The sequence below is a fragment of the Lathamus discolor genome, chromosome Z (genome assembly GCF_037157495.1).
Source record: "Lathamus discolor isolate bLatDis1 chromosome Z, bLatDis1.hap1, whole genome shotgun sequence".
Taxonomy (NCBI): domain Eukaryota; kingdom Metazoa; phylum Chordata; class Aves; order Psittaciformes; family Psittacidae; genus Lathamus; species Lathamus discolor.
The window spans coordinates 48892815-48911405 of NC_088909.1; the positions used below are offsets into that span (position 1 = coordinate 48892815).

At 39.2% G+C, this 18591-nt stretch overlaps 1 protein-coding gene across 2 annotated transcripts in view; it reads left to right on the plus strand.

Moving 5' to 3' along the window:
* DTWD2 (DTW domain containing 2) overlaps positions 1-18591 on the plus strand; it is a 90962-nt gene that overhangs the window by 67817 nt on the left and 4554 nt on the right. The window contains exon 5 of one of the 2 annotated variants that reach the window (XM_065663285.1): positions 15530-15658. The exons of the other annotated variant lie outside the window; for it this stretch is intronic. Within the exon in view, the coding sequence (XP_065519357.1) occupies positions 15530-15658 (129 nt within the window). The remainder of the gene's footprint in view (positions 1-15529; positions 15659-18591) is intronic. 2 annotated transcript variants of the gene reach the window in all.

The following is an 18591-nucleotide window of genomic DNA, read 5'->3' on the forward strand; positions in this document are numbered from 1 at the left end:
GATAAGTTTAGGGACCCCCTGTTGCTGGAAATGCTCTCTTGCTGAACTGCTTTCAACTCATTTAAACAAAACAAAAAGCGAAAACCTGAGGTTTTTATGATGTCTTCCAATGAGTGATGGGCTGTTAGCTTAAGCATCCTAACCAGATTCTTCCTAGAGTAATTAAACATTCTCTTAAATTAAATTTCCCCCATTTTTCCAATTGAATTAAGTGTTCTTTGTTACACGGTTTTATGGGCTTGCAATGAACTGTTAAATGAACTAGAAAAAAATGGGACCTACTAGTATGTGAGGTAAATGCTACCATATGCTTTTTTAAAAAACCTTTTTTTTCTTACAGCAAGGTACCCCTATTTGTATGAGATCTTAGGAATTCTGCTGTAAAATGCACCATTATAAAGCTATTAAAATAGGTTGTACTTTTGTAGGTAAATATAATGGTTTTGAGCCAAGACCTTCAGGGCTATTTGCTTCTGAACTAATATGTGACAGTAAGCTTCAGAGTTTCAAGGTACCATACAATTATTCAGTACTGTATTTATAACAGGTTCCTTTCTGCTAAGTGTATTTACTCCTTTCTGACTGACCGTTGTGTAACATTCTCACTTCGTGCGTAAGATAAGCACAACTAAACATTGTCCAATTAGCATTGTCCAATTAGCAGACACTATAACCAGGTTGTTAAGAACACTTATTAGTAATTTGTAATACCATAGTACTCAAAAATACTTTGTTTTCACTGGAAAGGGAAGGTTTTGCCAGTGTCAAGAAGCTATGGTCTTTGACCTCATAAACTGGTTAATTAAAAGTGTTGCTACCAGTTTGTAGTTAATGTGCTGTCTGCTGAAAAGGCTCTAGAAATCTGCCATGTCAATTTTATATGCTTTCTTGAACTCCAGTCAATGAAAGAGAATTTTAACAATGTCAGGGGCAACATTTTCTTACTCTTAACTTCCAGCAGTTCAACTTGCAGCAGTGCCAGAATTATCGATACAAGATTGTCAGCGTGCATAGTTGAGCAGAAGCTGAAATTAATTCTGTTACTTTTCCAGTTGGTACACAAACTGTAATGGGTACAGATGTGTGAAAAGTTACATTGATGTGCTTTTTAACTAAAGTGGTTTTTGTTGTCTAGTCCTCTGGTATGTTTAGATAATAAACCTTTATCTGGAGATTTGCTGTTTTCAACCTTAGAGGATTGAAGAAGGTGTAGTAATCTGTTTCTTTAAACATGTCCAAAAATTAGAAGAATTTCTTTGCTGGGGTAGACAGCTATTCTAAAATGCAATCTGCCATTTAGTTAATTCCTTCTAGATGAAGAAAAAACTTTTTCTAGTATAGTTTGTGCCCACAGACATGAGTGCAATACACTCATGTAACGCAACTGTCTGAACAATTTGGGACAGGATTACATTTAGTATAAAAACATAAACAGAAAAACATCTGCATGCAGAAAACACCCGGAACAAAAGAGCAAGCAAAATATCAAGAGTCACTGTTGTCATATGGCTGTATCTTAGTTTATTCCTTTTCTGATGTTTACTCTCTGAAGTATTTTTATAGAATCTCCTATTCAGTGAGCTGAGAAGGTGCAGAGAAACATAATGTTCTTTCATCCTCCACAGTTATGGGACTTAGGCAAATGAATATATGAGGACGAAATAATAAGTAGTGCCAGGTAGTAAATACATTTTATTACAGTTCCATTATACTCCCATTTGACTTTCTGTTTTCCTCTCTCTGTTTTCGTTTGTCACAATTCCAGTTTTCACGAGTGCAAGAGAACCTAAGTAAATGGACAGTGTCCAGTTTAATTCTGCAAATGGAAGAGGGAATGTGGTGTATAAAGGGTGCAGGGTAGGCAGGAGGCAAATCAGAACCCAGGGTAACAAATGCCAGCCATCAGAAGTTGCAGTGAGGAAAGCTGTAGTAACATAGGTCCCAGGAAGTGGTATGCATTCAACCATACATCCTTATACTAATGGAAGTAAAATACCTTGCTCTCACTGACTTGTTCTATAAATGGTTTTTATCTGTATGTGTGTGACAGTGGTGATTTTACTAATAATGCCGCAGGAGAGCCTGGTTACCTATAGGCTATAGAAGTCTTTGTGAGTTATGTTGGTGTTTTTAAATTATGTAATTTTTTGATATAGTAAGACAAATTGAGTTCATTAAGTAAGTAGTTCGTATCTTCTGCTGTATGATGACCTGATGGGTAAAGATACTCATAAATATCTATTAAATATTCTGAAATGTTTTATGTGTTCACATTTTAGCTGCTGTCTCATTACAACTAAAACATTAAAACCATAATAATATTATGAACCCTGAAAACCGAATTTTTTTAATGCTAGTACTGGTAGAAATTGCTGTTTGAGAAGACTGAGATCAGAGGGAGAGAACTGGGAATTACTTTGGGTCAAGACTTTGTGCACAGTTGAGATACGATGCTGAGCAATCAATAGGAGTCTTTCCTTCTGACATTTATGTTAATTTGAATGACATTGGTCCACTTTGACATTTTTCTGGTCATAAGTATGTATTTATTACTTGTCAATATAGTGACATTTTTGTTGTGATTGAAAGGTCTCAGGTAATTTGCCAGATGTCTGAAGTGTATGCATTTTTCAGTTTTCAGTGGAAATTTTGCTTCTAAGTTGTTTCTTTGCCATTTCTTTCATAATTATTGTCAAACTCTTTGCCAGATATCTGAATGTCCTGCTGCTAGAATGATTAAGGAGCAATTGGTACAAAGGTTTTGTATCATTGTATCCATGCTGAAGTACTCATGGGATATGAACACTTTGTGAAAAGGCAACTAGAAATATGTTTCATTTTGATTGACCTTGCTTTAAAATAGCTAGATTAATTGAAAGCTTTTTCCTTCTTTTAATCTTTCTTTACATGTTCCCTTGTGCCTCTGCTAAAGTTCTGTGGAGCTTCTTCCACTTCTTTTTCCATATCTAGGGAAGTGCTTACTAGTATTCATATATAACAACAACAAAAAAATAAAAATCTGAGAAAGCAGAAGTAATTAGTAGATTCCAAAGAACAATGTCATTCTGTTGATGCTACTTTTTGACAATGAGGTATTTAATTTTCCTTTTTAGTTTTCTGATATTTGCAGGTAATTAAAGTTAAATGTCTGTGACAATACATGTAATTAAATTTTCTTCCTTCATTTCATGACCCCATTCTCTAGATCCGTATTCTGCTCACTGACTGAATTTACTTGCAGCACTTTCCTATTGTATTAATTATTAAAAGAATAGTGCTGCATAAAATATTGATCTGCTGCCTGACATTCATTTTTTAAATGTAAGAAGAGTAAGAGAAATATTACCAGAAATAATTTCTGGGTTTTTCTTTCTCTAAATACAACAGACTACAATACATGAAAATTAGCTAAAAATGTATAGTCATTTTATGAAGTGTCAGCCATGCCCTCTAGAACTTGCACTTAAATACAATTATTTTCACATAGCATAATGGCAGTATTAAGATATTTAATTCTTTAGTTATAGGCAAAATCCTGCAGTTTCATGAACCTGAGACCGTAAGCAGATAGTATTTCAATTATTTGTGAAAAATATGTAGTCCAAATATGACTAGATCAGTCCTGTCTTCTATTATATCTTAGCTTTTTTTCCCCTTACATTTCACTGTTAGCTCTTTTTTTTTGTCTTTTTTTTTTTTTTTTTTTTTTAGCTCTATTTTTGTGTCTTCTGAGTCAGTCTTGGGCTGCCTTCTTTTGCAGGAATTTGAACTATTATATTTAGATTAGAACTACAGCTTGTTTGCACTTGGACTTTATTTCAGTTATTTGTTGTAACTGAAGACCATACTATTTTTCTTTCTTTAAGGATATCAAGGGACTCTGGTTTTCTTATCAGGGGAAATAGTGAAGGGAACGTTGATTCTCTTTTATCCCTACATGTAAGAGAGATTGTCATAATTCTTGTTTGCTTTTTTCTACTTACCATATCCATAGCTTTTTTAGATACACATCGCAAAAAAATATAAGAAAGAAGATTCACTTCTTACCTCCAGTAACAGCACTTACCATTTCTGATACTGTCTCCAGCTTCTCCAGCATCCCTTCCTCCACCTTTGGAGTGCTTGACTGTACTGGGTAAATATCGTCATACTGATAGAGACCTTCAAGCTCAAAGGAGGAAGGTAGGCAGTTTGCCTAAAGCTGCACTCTGATGTAGTGAGCTCAGTTTATTTTCTGACATCAAGTCCAATGTCTTGTCTTCCAGGGAAGCAGAAGATGTTCATAAAAACTTCCTTCAGTCTCCTTGCAGCACTGGAGGCTGATACTTACCTGTCCCTGTCAGCAGCCTGGTGTTGACATCTTAGGAAATGCCATTTTAAATAACTTTTACTGATGAAGATTTTCATTAATGTAGAAGTTCATGTTACTTATCTAGTAAGTTACTTAGTTTCTGGAGAAACTAAGCAACAAAGCAATACCGAAGAGACTGGTTACTGAAGTGTAGGCCAGACTATTCTGTTTTGTGGTTTGGAAAAAAAAAAGAAAAAGAAAATTCTCAGGTTTATTTTCTAAGCGTCTTTTTGGGGCAAATACTTACTACATATTATACATTTGAAATGTGGTGAGTCCATAATTTTACTCCTTCCCCATTATATATGTAACATTAAGGATTTAGAGTATGCAGATGGGCATAAGCCTCTGAAGTGACTTTCAAAAACACTGCTTACTTTGGTGATACTTCTAAACTATGGAAGTCTGCAGGTGTTGCTGATACTGTATTTGACAGTCTAAAGAGTTGGCAATTTTATTTGATTTTGCAAGATGTGACAAGTGCTAAACTGTTGAATTCTCTTAGCATCTCTGAGAAGATGCTAAAGATTTGAGTTCTGACAAAAGTGTAATGACAGATTCCTGGTGAAAACACTTCAGAAATGATTGTATAGGCAGAAGGGCCTGATGTAAATAGTTTTATAAAACAAATGAAGTGTTAAGGAGGCCACTGCAAAATATTCTCTGTTTTGTGTAGATCTTTGATTTCATAGTACATTAAAGAAATATATAGCCTAAGGAATTATTATATAGTTGTTGGACTTTCTCAAAACAATCTGCATACGTGGTACTAAATATTTCGAATTACCAGGTTCTCCTGAAAGAGAAATTGTACTTTGGAAAGTGAATTTAACCTTAACTTCATATAGTATTGTATCTAAAGATGACTAATATAAACATAAAGATTAGATTACAGGGTCATTAAGAAAAGTGAGGTACATGTTTTGGTTGCTGTTTTTTAAATTTAGTAGGTATTTGGCTTGCAATTCTTTCAACTAGTTAATAAATGCAAGTGTCATGGTTATGTATCAAATTCTCCAGTCTTTGCAGAAGCTAAATTACTATGTGAGAAAGTTGTCTTCTGCAGATAAATGATAGTATCAGTAATATGGGGTTTTTTTTTGTTTGTTTACAGTGTTTTTTTTCTGCCCTGGTTCATTTACCACAATTTTTGCATGTAAAAGATACTTTGTTATCTTGAACAGTCATAAGAGCTTTGTGTTTGTTCTGATTTACTTTTCTAAGGTAGTATTTCCTTCTTATGTTCATTGCTTTTATGGGCAGCTCTGGGAAAGAATATCTATTGAAGGAGTTTGGCTGAATTTCTGTAGTAGCACTCTAAAAACTTGAAGTTTAGCAGGGGTGAGGTAGATAAGGTACCTGTACTTGTGGGGTTTTTTTGCCAAACTTCTTCCTTTTTTCCCTCCCCAAAAATGTGTAATGTAGTATAAGAAGTTCTGTCTGTGAAGGACATAGTCCTTTTGTGATTTAATTTCTTTTCCTGTCAATCAACTATGTCTAAAAATGCATGTAAGAAACACAGTAGAGAAATACTGTATACAATCTGAATTATCCTCATTAAGAACATATTTTAAAAGAGAGGTCAGAATATTGTGAAACATTAAAAATATTTTTTCCCAGAATGTACTTGTGGCATTCTCAAATATTTATATATCAAATTACAGGATATTTATCTTCTTCCAAACCTGTTTATATAGTAACAGGAAAGAGACTTAATGAAATACAGAGGTGATGTTTTTAAAAGAGGTGTCATTTGGTATAGTCATGGAACAAAGAGACATTGTGTAGGATTATATGCAGATGATGAGCATTAAGTCATTCAGTGGGTAGGTCTACTGATTTCTTTTGGGACATCTATCCTTAGGGTGTAATACCCCATAGCATTAGAATCTGTTTCTTATATTGTTTTGGTTAATACAAAGAAAGGGCATTCTCAAAAGTGTATAAAAGTTTAGTATATTTTCATACATTAATTGATGAAAGAAATTCTGACACTGCTGTTACATAGGTGTATTTTATAGGGGTGTAAGAAGGTTTCTGGGTTTGAACTGCAAAAGACCTAATTTGCACCGCAGTTCTGAATTCAGGTTCTTCTGCACAGGCTGAGAGGAGCCTAAGTAGACAGAACATACACACAGCCACTGCTCAGCAGAAGCAATTATGCTTCTCTTGCCACAGTGGAATATTACATGTTCACAGCAGTTCCCATTATAGCAGCAGTGGGATATCCTGAGGCTTGTAGTGATGACTCTGGAATGTCACCTGGTGCCATAATTCGCCTGAGATGAATGGTTTGCGAGATACCCCAGAAAAAAAGTTTTGGGAGTTCATTGGAAATTGTCAAAGAGAATGTGCAAAATATTGTGCATTTTGTAGAAATCGAACGAATTTCTTGAAGTGTACCTGAAAGTCACAGTATAATTTATGAGTTGTTTCACCATTTACATGGAACATATACAGGAGCATCATATGCCTAAATATTCAGTCAAAAGATATGCATGTCTCTGGACAGAGGTTTTTGTGACATCTATATACTCTTTCAGGCTATCCATTTGTCACAGTTGCATGACAGCTTTTCCCTCCAGTATTTAGAAACAGAGTGCTCTTAAGATGTCACTTTACATTAAAGCCAATATTTAAACAAAATAACTTATTTATATTCTTGATTTAAATTTTAGTATCATACTGAGATTAAATTTACTCATACGATCTTTTCTGTAACAAAGGTAATTATGTTTAACTATTTAGCATGTATTTCATGCTAACATTTGGAAAACAGTTTGATTTGGCTTACAGGTAAAAGGTCCTTGTGCCAGCTGGATACTTGAGTGAAAGGTCTTTCCCATCCCTGGCTCCATTTTGTCTGATGTCTGTGCAGTAGCACACAGAGAGTGCTCTTCTCCTTCAGTACCCTAAAAGGAAATTTTTCTTAGTTTCTAGAATGATGGGCAAGATGGCAGGATGTAGTTGTACTCTTGCAGGGGGTTTTGTGCATTTTGAGTTCCTTCAAAAAATGGCTTATGGTATTTTATCTGGAAGATATTTGTCAAAATAGCAGTACATATGAACAGTAACTTTTGCCTTTATTAAGCAGGATGATGGATGGTGCTTGCTTTCTTAATTCTCTGATCAAATTAATTTCCAAACAGAAATTTGGATTTTGTAAGGATACTGTCAATGTAAGTAAAAGAGGAGTGGATCTTAAAATACATGCTTGTTTTTTCATGGAAGCCACAGAAGGTTATGCTGTTCCTCTCTGCCTGTTTTGAGATGTCTATAGTGTAACTGCAGTAAACAGGACAGACAAAACAAGGAACTGTTGAGTGTGTTTCTGTGAGACAGGTGTACTGACTTAATATCCTTTCTGTGCACTGTTTTCCAAATAAAATTTTGCAAAATGCTGGATACTGTTTAGAGAGTAAAGCTGGTAAGAGTAATGATGAAGAAATCAGCAGAGAGATGGTAAAAGGATAAAGATACTGGCATTAAGGAGAGGACTGAGGATAGCACTTAGAGCATTCTGCAGGAGCCTTAGTCCTGATACTTAAAAGCATAAATCAGTTGCCTGTCTTTACTGACTTACATTTTTAAAATTTCAAACAGCTGGTGTTTGGCCTAATCAAGGCAACACTTTTGCTTCCATCCGTTCTGAGCAGCTGAACAGGATCAGCTGGGTCGCCCCTTGCCTGGAGCCTCTCTAGAGAGGGCCCTGGAAGAACTCTGAAGCTCTGAGAAATACTGAAGGTTCACTATTTCTACTGTGGTTCAGATTCTTTGTAAATGCTCAAAGGCTGTAGCATTTGCTAAGAGGGTGTCTGTCAGTAGAGGAGCCAGTGTTTATTAAGTTAACATACCAGTTATGGAGAATTGCTGACATTCAGGCTTTTGGAAACCATGAGTTACACTTAAAAATGAAACTTGATAGTATGGGTTGCTTCATGCTTCTGATGGCTTGGAAACTAAGTCCCCAAACTCTCTTGCATTTACAAAGAGAATAGATAAACTAATTTCCGTGTCTTGGCTAAATTTCAGTGAGTAATTTCACTCACCTTTTCTAAATTCTGCTCTCTAGTTTGAATTAGTTGTTTCCATTTTCTGTCTTATACTATTGTTTATTTCTCTGAGTGGTGTTAAATAGGCTGCTGTTTTTTCAAGTTGACATGGCTTAGCAACTGATTCCAAACTGTGCATATCATTTGCAAATAGCTCTGACAGTTAAAGAGAAAAAAAAAGAAAATTATTATATCATGTTATCCTTTCATACTTACCATTTTATGGAGAAGTGGCTATAAAACATCATGATTGTTGCTTTGAAGTGCACTTAAGTAGGGTATTTGTATGTACTTATTCTGAGTTTTTGAAGTGTAAAGGGTAAATGATCAGATTTTGTTTACATGAACCGAGGAGGAACAGTTCTGTAACTTGTAATTAAGCTTGTTCAGCAGGATTTAAGATAAGCAGGTGACAGACAGAGAATTTACTCATCTAGGTAGTGCAGCAGTTTTCATGAGCCTGATGCAATACCTGAAACTGTTGACTCCACAAAGACAAGGCAAGTTTTAGATCTGCTGGCTGAAAATAAAAGAAATCATCTTCCTACCCAGTGATGTTTGAGAACAGTAAATATTTCTTATATCTAGGCTTTTTTTTTTTTTTTTTCAAGGAGATATTCTTCCCATGTCTGGAATACGTATTAGCTATATTAATTCATTTAGGTTTCTGTATTGTTTTGGCTTTATCTTACCATTCAGTATATGCTCTGAATTGTTGGTGCTCCTCGTTTTGTGTTTTATTCTTTCAGTGAGTGTATTAGCTTCTCTGATAGACAATCAGTCATTTGGTGAGTCTGTACAATTTGTGATAGACAAAGGCTACCCTGACTGTGTTTCAGGTGACTAATGATCCCTGTTTACATACTATGCCATTCTGGAGTCAAGAATGCTTGTTGAAAGAAGCCAAATTGGCTTCTTTTACAAATTGGCAAGGAGTTGACCTGGTCGGGTGTTCGTCTTCTGATTACTACCACTGCTGTCTATGGTATTTTCACCTAACACCAGTGAATATGTAATTTTTTGGAAAAATGGATGGGGACTACTTGTTTCCATACTCTCTCACTGTTCCCAGGAAATAAGAAATTTGGTTGCTGTTGCTGTTAGAAATAGAGTTGCCGTTTTGTACATTGTCAGCTGTTTTGAGAGCTGTACTTGGACTTTTTGACTCCACAGTGTAAGGTGGTGTGCAGGCAGCTTCTCTTCTGTCGAAGCTGTCTTGAAATCATGAGTAATTTCCCTTTTCTTTGGAATGCTGATGATCTTAAGAGTTTGTAAAGATAAGACCCAATAAATGATATATAGAAACTGACAGATAGAACTATACCCAGCCACCTGCTTAAGAGACTGTTGTCCATGTCCGAAAAAGGGGAAGCCAGTGTGCCTGCAGGTAGTCCATGAGGTGTTTTCAATTTCTGTAGAGGCTCTGTCAAGAATGTGGCCGTCAGCTGTTGAAGAAGATTGTGGATATGTGCCTTCTCTGCTGTTCAGGGTACGTGCTGAAAAAACCACGAACAGAGTTACCCTGTCTTTTAATACCTCAACAGGAATTTCTAAGTAGGGTCTAAAACCATAGATCTCTGTATGCTTGAAATAACTAGCCTTCCTACTCTGTCATGGTGGAGATCCATATGTGGTACCAGTAAAGCGAGCATGAAAACAAAGCAAACCTTGAGGAACAACAAATACAAATATTTATTTCATTTTAATTTTCTTCTGCATTTCATTGCATACACAGATGTCTAAATTCTACATTTTCTTTCCCAAATAAATTTATTCTCTTTTGATTTTTCATTACCAAATTGAAGAAGGTAGTTGATAAATGCTATTATGTATGCACTAGCTTCATTTTTAAATCTGCCTTGGATCTATTCCATAGAAGATGGGCTAAATTTGCTGTTGAATATCCAATAACTATTAATATCTTTCATACAATAGATAAAGATTCTACAGTATTCCTATAAATTAAAGATTGTATGATGGTCTTCCAGTAGAGTGTAATAGCAAGTATAATCTGCTAATGAGATGCTAGGTATAAATTATTTTTTTTAGACAGTGTACAGAGCTAGAAACTAAAGACCCTGAGTTTGCAGACATTGAATAATCAACTATTTTAGCTACCTTGGCTTTCAATATTTACTATCAGGTTTGATTTTATAGTAAGTAATAGGCATTCACTGAGTAATTTGTTGTACATTGTGCCAATTCATTTGCAGAAATATGCTGAGTAGATGCAGAAAATGAAAAAGAGTTTTAAGTGGAGATGACCACTGAATTTGCAGCAGTGTTAATGTCTGTAACCATTACTTTCAAATATCTGAGAATAATAAGTATGTTCAAGAAGTTTGTTTGGCAGTTCTCACAGGCAGGGTGAGTGGGCAGGAGAGATGGATGGTGAGCCCTTGCCTCATGACCAGGGCGTGATCCAGGTTCTCTGCGCTGGCTGCCCTGGCGGTGGCCACTGTAGGCACCCAGACTGGGGCGATGAGAGGGGAGGCTGCAGTGCAGAGCTCGGAGTGTAGAGAGTGCCTGCGCTGGTCTCCTGAGGCGGTGCACAATGGGCAGGGCTGCACTTGGTGCTCCCTGGTGGAGGCCCTCCTGCAGCAGGTGGCTGAGCTGCGGGACGCTGTCAGTAGGCTAAAAGATGTTAGGGAAGCTGAGAGGCAGGACTGCTTGCTCCAGGCCCAAACTGTGCGGGGGCCTCAAGCATCCACTTTAGCTCATGGAAGGAAGAAGGAGGCCGTTAACCCAGGAAGCTAGGAACTAGTAGCAAAAAAAGCCAACAAAAAAAGCCAACAAAAAAAGGAGGAAGAGGACAATTAAAAGCAAGGGGCTTCCTCGTAAATCTGATGTCCCCACCTGGAACCGCTTCACAGTTCTGCAGGGGGCTGAGGAGGAAACACACAGCAGCATGTGAGCAACCGGCTGATGCACTGTTAAAGATCATCACTAATGGTGCTGCCAGGAAAAAACAGTGGGTCATAGTGGTAGGGGACTCTACTGTGAAAGGCACAGAGGCACCCACCTGTGAGCCTGACCCAGTCTCAAGGGGGGTGTTTTGCCTGCCAGAGGCTCAGATCAGGGATGTTGCAGAGAGGCTGCCTGGTCTAGTAAGTCCCACTATTACCCACTTCTAGTCATCCATGTGGGTGATAGTGATATAGATAGCAGTAGCCCAGAGAACATTAGGAAGGGCTACAGAGCCCTGGGAGAGGTGGCTAGGGGCTCTGGAGCTCAGATTGTCTTTTCATCAATTCTCCACGATAAAGGAGAGGACCTTAGAAAGGGTAGGTGGATTTGGCAGGTTAATAAATGGTTAGAACAGTGGTGCCATAGTCAGGGGGTTGGGTATTTAGAACACAGGACTCACTTTGGGAGGCCAGGTCTACTGGAGAAGAACGGTTTTGGTAGGAGGCTTACCAGGCTGGTCAAGAATGCTTTAAACAAGATGTGTTAGGGGAGGGGGGCAACTTCCTCCTGCAACTAATAGAGGAGCCGACAAGGAGGGGTGCCATGCTTGACCTCATGCTCACCAACAGGGAGGGGCTGGTTGGAAATGTGGTGCTCCAGGGCAGCCTTGGTTGTAGCGATCATGAGATGGTTGAATTCGAGATCCTCAGGACAGTGAGAAGAGCGTGTAGCAAGCTCACTGCCCTGGACTTCAGGAGAGCAGACTTTGGCCTCTTCAGGAACCTGCTTAGTAAGGTTCCATGGGATATAGCACTAGAGAGCAGGGGGGCCCAAGACTGTTGGTTGATATTCAAGGGTCACCTGCTACAAGCTCAGGAGTGTTGCATCCCAAATAGAAGGAAGGGCAGTGGGAGGGCCAGGAGACCTCCTCGGATGGATAAGGAGCTGCTGAGGAAACTTAGAAGGGAAAAAAAGAGGCTTATAAAAGGTGGAAGCAAGGACAGGCGGCCTGGGAAGAGTGCAGGGATGCTGTCCGGGAAGCTAGGGACCAGGTTAGGAGAGCTAAGGCCCAGTTAGAATTAAACTTTTCTAGGGATGTTAAGGATAACAGGAAGGGATTCTATAGGTACATTGCAAGTAAAAGAGAGGCTAGGGACAACATGGACCCTCTCCAGAACCTATCAGGAGAACTGGCTACCCTGGATTTGGAGAAGGCTGAGGTTCTTAATGACTTCTTTGCCTCAGTCTTCACTGGCAAAGTCTCTGACCACACCACCCAAGTCTTAGAAAGCAGACGCAGTGATTGGAAGGCAGACGCAGGGGCTGTGAGAATGAAGACCTTGGGCGCACTATAGGAGAGGATCTGGTTTGAGACTATCTTAAGAACCTGAACATGTACATGTCCATGGGACCCGATGAAATCCAACTGCAGGTCCTGAAGGAGCTGGCGAATTAAGTTGCTAAGCCACTGGCCATCATATCTGAAAAAATGTGGCAGTCAGGTGAAGTTCCTGACAACAGGAAAAGGTAATATAGCCCCCATTTTCAAGAGGGGGAACTACAGACCAGTCGGTCTCACCTCTGTGCCTGGGAAAATCTTTGAGCAGATTCTCCTGGATGGCATGCTAAGGCACATGAAAAACACCAAGGTGCTTGGTGACAGCCAGCATGGCTTCACAAAGGGGAAATCCTGCCTGACCAATTTGGTAGCCTTCTATGATGGGGCTACGGAACTGATGGACAGGGGTAGAGCAGTTAATGTCATCTACCTGGACTTGTGGGAAGCGTTTGACGCAACGTCCTTGTCTCTAAATTGGAGAGACATCAATTTGATAGATGGACCACTCAGTGGATGAAGAACTGGCTGGATGGCAGCATGCAAACAGTTGTGGTCAACAGCAAAATGTCCTGCTGGAGACCAGTAATGAGTGGTGTCCCTCAGGGATCGGTGTTGGTACTTGTCTTTTTAAACATGTTTGTTGGTGACATGGACAGTGGGATTGAGTGCGCCCTCAGCGAGTTTGCTGATGACACCAAGCTGTGTGGTTCACTTGATTACATTGGAGGGAAGGAATGCTATCCAGAGGGACCTTGACATGCTTGTGAGGTGGGCTGATGCCAGCCTTATGAAGTTCAACCAAGCCAAGTGCAAGGTTGGGGCAATCCCAGGCACAGGTACAGGTTGAGCAGATAAGAGATTCAGAGCAGCCCTGTGGAGAAGGACTTAGGGGTGTTGGTCGATGAGAAAATGAACATGAGCTGGCTTCAATGTGCACTTGCAGCCCAGAACGCCAACCGTATCCTGGGCTGCATCAAAAGGAGCGTGACCAGCAAGTCGAAGGAGGTGATCCTGCCCCTCTACTCTGCTCTTGTGAGACCTCAGCTGGAGTATTGTGTGCAGTTCTGATGTCCTCAACATAAAAAGGACATGGAACTGTTGGAACAAGTCCAGAGGAGGGCCACGAGGATGATCAGGGGACTGGAGCACCTCCCGTATGAAGATAGGCTGCAAAAGTTGGGGCTGTTCAGCCTGGAGAAGAGAAGGCTGTGTGGAGACCTCATAGCAGCCTTCCAGTATCTGAAGGGAGGGGTATACGGATGCTGGAGAGGGACTCTTCATTAGGGACTGTAGTGACAGGACAAGGGATAACGGGTTAAAACTTAAACAGGGGAAGTTTAGATTGGAAATAAGGAAGAAGTTCTTTACTGTAAGGGTTGTGAGGCACTGGAATGGGTTGCCCAGGGGTGTTGTGAATGCTCCATCCCTGGCGGTGTTCATGGCCAGCCTGGACAGAGCCTTTATTTGACATGGTTTAGTGTGAGGTGTCCCTGCCCATGGCAGGGGTGTTGCAACTAGATGCGCTTAAGGTCCTTTCCAACTATAACTAGTCTATGATTCTATGATTCTAAAGATACATTTATATGTTCTTTGAGACTACTGGTTCATTTTTAGTTCAATTAACAGCTGGTAATCATATAACCTGATTAAAAATACAGTGCTTTGGAGTTAATTATTGTGGTAAGCAGCCTTAAAATAACAAAAGCATCGATCTTCACTCAAAGGAGGAAAATGGATTTTGGAAGATGTGATAAGATACCTTGCACCTTTAAGAGTGGGTGGCTGCATATAAAAAAGATGAAAGAAAATGAAGCATTATAAATAAAAACAAAATGGAAAAAGAGGGAAAATAGTGAAGTGAGGTATGTGAAAAACATTTTCTCTGGCAAGCAGTATGGGAGCAATATTGTAATGGCCATGGGAAACAGTCACTCATTTTCTTGAGAAGAAGAAAGAATAAGAGTTTGTGGGATGAGATTAAAAAAAGAGAAAATTGACTTGCTCTTTTATAATAATTCCTTAGGGTTTTTTGTGCTCTACTATAATTTTTTGGAGAAGAAACTGATAATTTTTGGTTAAGAATGGTCATAGTGTTGCTAAGACATTAACTTGTTTGGCATTTTATATTGAGACATATGTAGAGATGCAAATTTTAGGAATAAATTAATAATACCTAAATTTTCACACAAAGTTTAATAATGTAAATTCTTTGATGTTTCAACTGCTGATTTATAAACTCAGTAAAAGCTTTTGGAGCTGATAAAACAGGCAGTGTGTATTCAATTTCTTTTCCCTAAAAGCCTTTAACTTGTGAGATAGTACAGGGTGATTATCATTTGAGGCAGAGCCTATAAATAATATTTGAACATGATTTAGGTAAGCACATAATTCTAATCAGTGACCTAGTACATTGTGTGAATAAATGTAGTTTCTAAAAGTCTTTCATTCAGAACTTGACCAATATTTAACCAAGGTAAATAGTGTCAGTGACTAGACAGTCATTGTCCGTTGTGCTTGGATCATGTGTATGTTTAGAGTGCAATAAAACAAGCATAGGTGGATAATTTTATTTTTGTTATGTATCTGTGGAAACTGAAATTGGTTGCTAAAAATTCACTCAGGCTTTCCCTAACAAACAATTGTATTTTATTTCCATATTTGTACAGTAACAAATGCACAGTTCTTTTAGGGCAACTCATGGGTATTACAGTATTAAACTAAGTAGCATAAGGTCATTGGCTACTGGGAGACAAAACAGCAAACAGGAGAGAAGGCAACTGAACACAGAGTGGAAGGGGCTGTGTTTTGCTTAGTGTAGGGAAGAAGCATCTTGTTTGGTATACTGACCTGTTTGTTTTAGTAGAGTTTGCTATTTTTCAGGTGCAGATAAAAACCAACATTTCAAGTCAATATGTAATTCGTACACAGCCAACAAACACCTGTCTGTCTACACTTGAATGTGCAGCTGTTGCTCTTACAATCATGGAAAAAAATAAGAATATACAAGAGGTATGTAATTGTAAGCACCTGTGTTTTTCTTTATTGGATAGCAGAGGGGCAGTGAAGGTACTTAGCTATTAATGTCACATTTGACGATTAAAATCCTAATAGCACTGTAATGGTTTCATTGCATAGCAACTCAAACAAGAATGTACCAATAAAAACTGTTTTTCTTACATTATTTATTAACTCTAGTATGTTCAGATTAATGTGTAATTTTTCTTGTACTCCAAAATTCTCTATAGTTTTCCTATTCTTTATTCAATATTGCTGTCAGACTGAAGGCAGATGAAGTAGCTAAGCCAGTAATCATCATATCTGAGAAGTCGTGTCAGTCCAGTGAAGTTCCTGCTGACTGGAAAAGCGGAAACATAATGCATATTTTATAACAGGTTAAAAGGGAGCTACAGGCCTATCAGTCTCACCTTGGTGTCCAGCAGATAGCAGAGCAGATCCTTCTGGAAACTGTGCTAAGGCACATGAATAATAAGGGCATGACTGGTGACAGCCAATATGGCTTCATTAGGGGCAAATCATGCCTGAGAAATTTGGTGGCCTTCTACGATGGGGCCACTTCACTGGTGGATAAGAGCAACTGACATCATCTGCCTGGACTTATGGAAGGCATTTGACACTGTCCTGCATGACATGCTTGTCTGTAAATTGTAGAGACATGGATTTGACAGATGGACCACTTGGTGGATAAGGAATTGGCTAGATGGTCACATTCAAAGAATTGTGGTCAATGGCTTGATGTCCAAATAACTTTGAACCATTGACCACATTAGAGGCTTGATGTTAGTTGATGTCAGTGACAAGTGATGTTCCTCAGGGGTTGGTTTTGGTACTGGTGCTGTTCAACATTTTTCTTGTCAAGATGGGCAGTGGGATTGATGCACCCTTAGCAAGGTTTTCAACAACACCAAGCTGTGTGGTGTGGTCGACACGCTGGAGGGAAGGGATGTCCTCCAGAGGAACCTCAACAGGCTTGAAAAGTGGGCCAGTGCAAACCTCATGAAGTTAAAGGCCAAGTGCAAGCTCCTGCACCCGGGTTGGGGCAATCCCAAGCACAACTACAAGCTGGGCAAAGAACAGATGAAGAGCTCTGAGGAGAAGCACTTGGGAATGTTGGTTGGTGAGAAGCAAAACATGAGCTGTCAGTGGGTGCTTGAAGCCCAGAAAGCCAGCCATATGCTGGGCTGCATCAAAAGGAGGGAAGGCTGATTCTCTCCCTCTACTCCACTCTCATGAGACACAACCTGGAGTACCACTTGCAGCTCTGGGGGCCCCAACATAAAAAGGACATAGACCTGTTGGAGCAAGTTCAGAGGAGTGCCACAAAGATGCTCAGAAGGCCAGAACACCTCTTGTATAAAGACAGGCTGGAAAAGCTGGGGTTGTTCAGCCTGGAGAAGAGGTGGTTCTGGGAGACAATATAGCAGCCTTTCAGTCTCTAAAGGGGGCCTACAAAAAATCTGGACAGGAACTTTTTATACAAGTGCGTGTAGTGATAGGACAAGGGGAAATGGATTTAACATGAAAGAGGATAGGTTTAGATTAGATAAAAGGAAGGCATTATTTACTCTGTGAGTGGTGAGACACTGGAACAGGTTGCCTGGAGAATTTGTGGATGCCCCACCCCTGGAAGTATTCAAGGCCAGGTTGGATGCGGCTTTGAGCAACCTGGTCTAGTGGAAGGTGGTCTTGCCTGTGGCAGAGGGTGGAACTAGGTGATCTTTAATGTCCTTTCTAACTCAAACCATTCTGTGGTTCTGTGATAATTTGTAACATGTTGGTGTCAGAATATTTACTTATTTTTCAGTGATTCTCTGAAGTCAAAGTACATCAGTGTGATCTTTGACTCTGAAAAATCCAAAGACTGATAGACTTTGAGGCAGGGAATTGAGTTTATTAATGGATAGAAAGTGGTAAGTTGTTTTCTGCAAAAACTAGACAGCAGAGATGAGCTGAATACCCCCTCATGGCCAGCTCAAAGATAAAATGCTTTCATAAACCTGTCCTGCTGACCTCCTGCACTCCTCTGACTGTCAAATGCAACCCACTGGGTTATGTCTTCCTTCCAGCCAGCTTACAACTCTCACATGTCACTGAAGGAATTTGTGACTGAACAGTTCTGGAGTTTAGGTTTATCCCAGGTCAAAGAATACTAATTGGACATTAGCCTTTTCCGTGCAAGTTGTGATCCTACTAGTCTGTGATGGAAGAGGTTATTAAGATAATGTCCCTCTTAATCTTTTGTTGATGACAAAAGTGATGTCAATTTAATAAGCCTTTTGAAAAAGACCTACTTGTAATTTCACACCATAGACCCAGGTCTGCAGTCTGATTGTGCCCAGTATGTAGTACAGAAGGCTCTGTGAAAAGAGATTTGAAGCTCATCCATGGATTCACTACTGTCCACCCTGGGGTGCTCCTATCCCTCTCCATCAGATAATGAACATTTTGATACTTGACCTCCGTCTCTTAAAAAGTGTTCCCAGGTCAAAAATTGCTTCTGCAATTGGCATAGTGGAGAGTATGCCACCCCTGGCATACTCTGTGGTACCAGAGAGTCACCTTCACATTAAATCAGTCGCGTTTAGAACCAGGCTGGGACAAAGTGTGTGACCACACAAGAAACTGGCTCAGAAATTGGAGCTGTGCATAAAGCAACTTCTCTAGAAGCTTGTGTATCTTTTATGACAGTGCAGCTATCATATGCTTTTATGCTAAAAGAAGGTAATTATTTATTGTAGTAGGTATAGTTATGAAAAATTAGAAATCATGAAATTTAAATGGGTTTTGTATATTTATTTTTTCGTTTGGTGTGCTAGGATTATGTTGGCATATTTTTCCTTCATTAGGACATCTGTCTTACTCAGATACAGGGTAAATGTTTCATTAGTGTCTGCAATTCCCAGTCCTGTATTCTGTTTTATCCC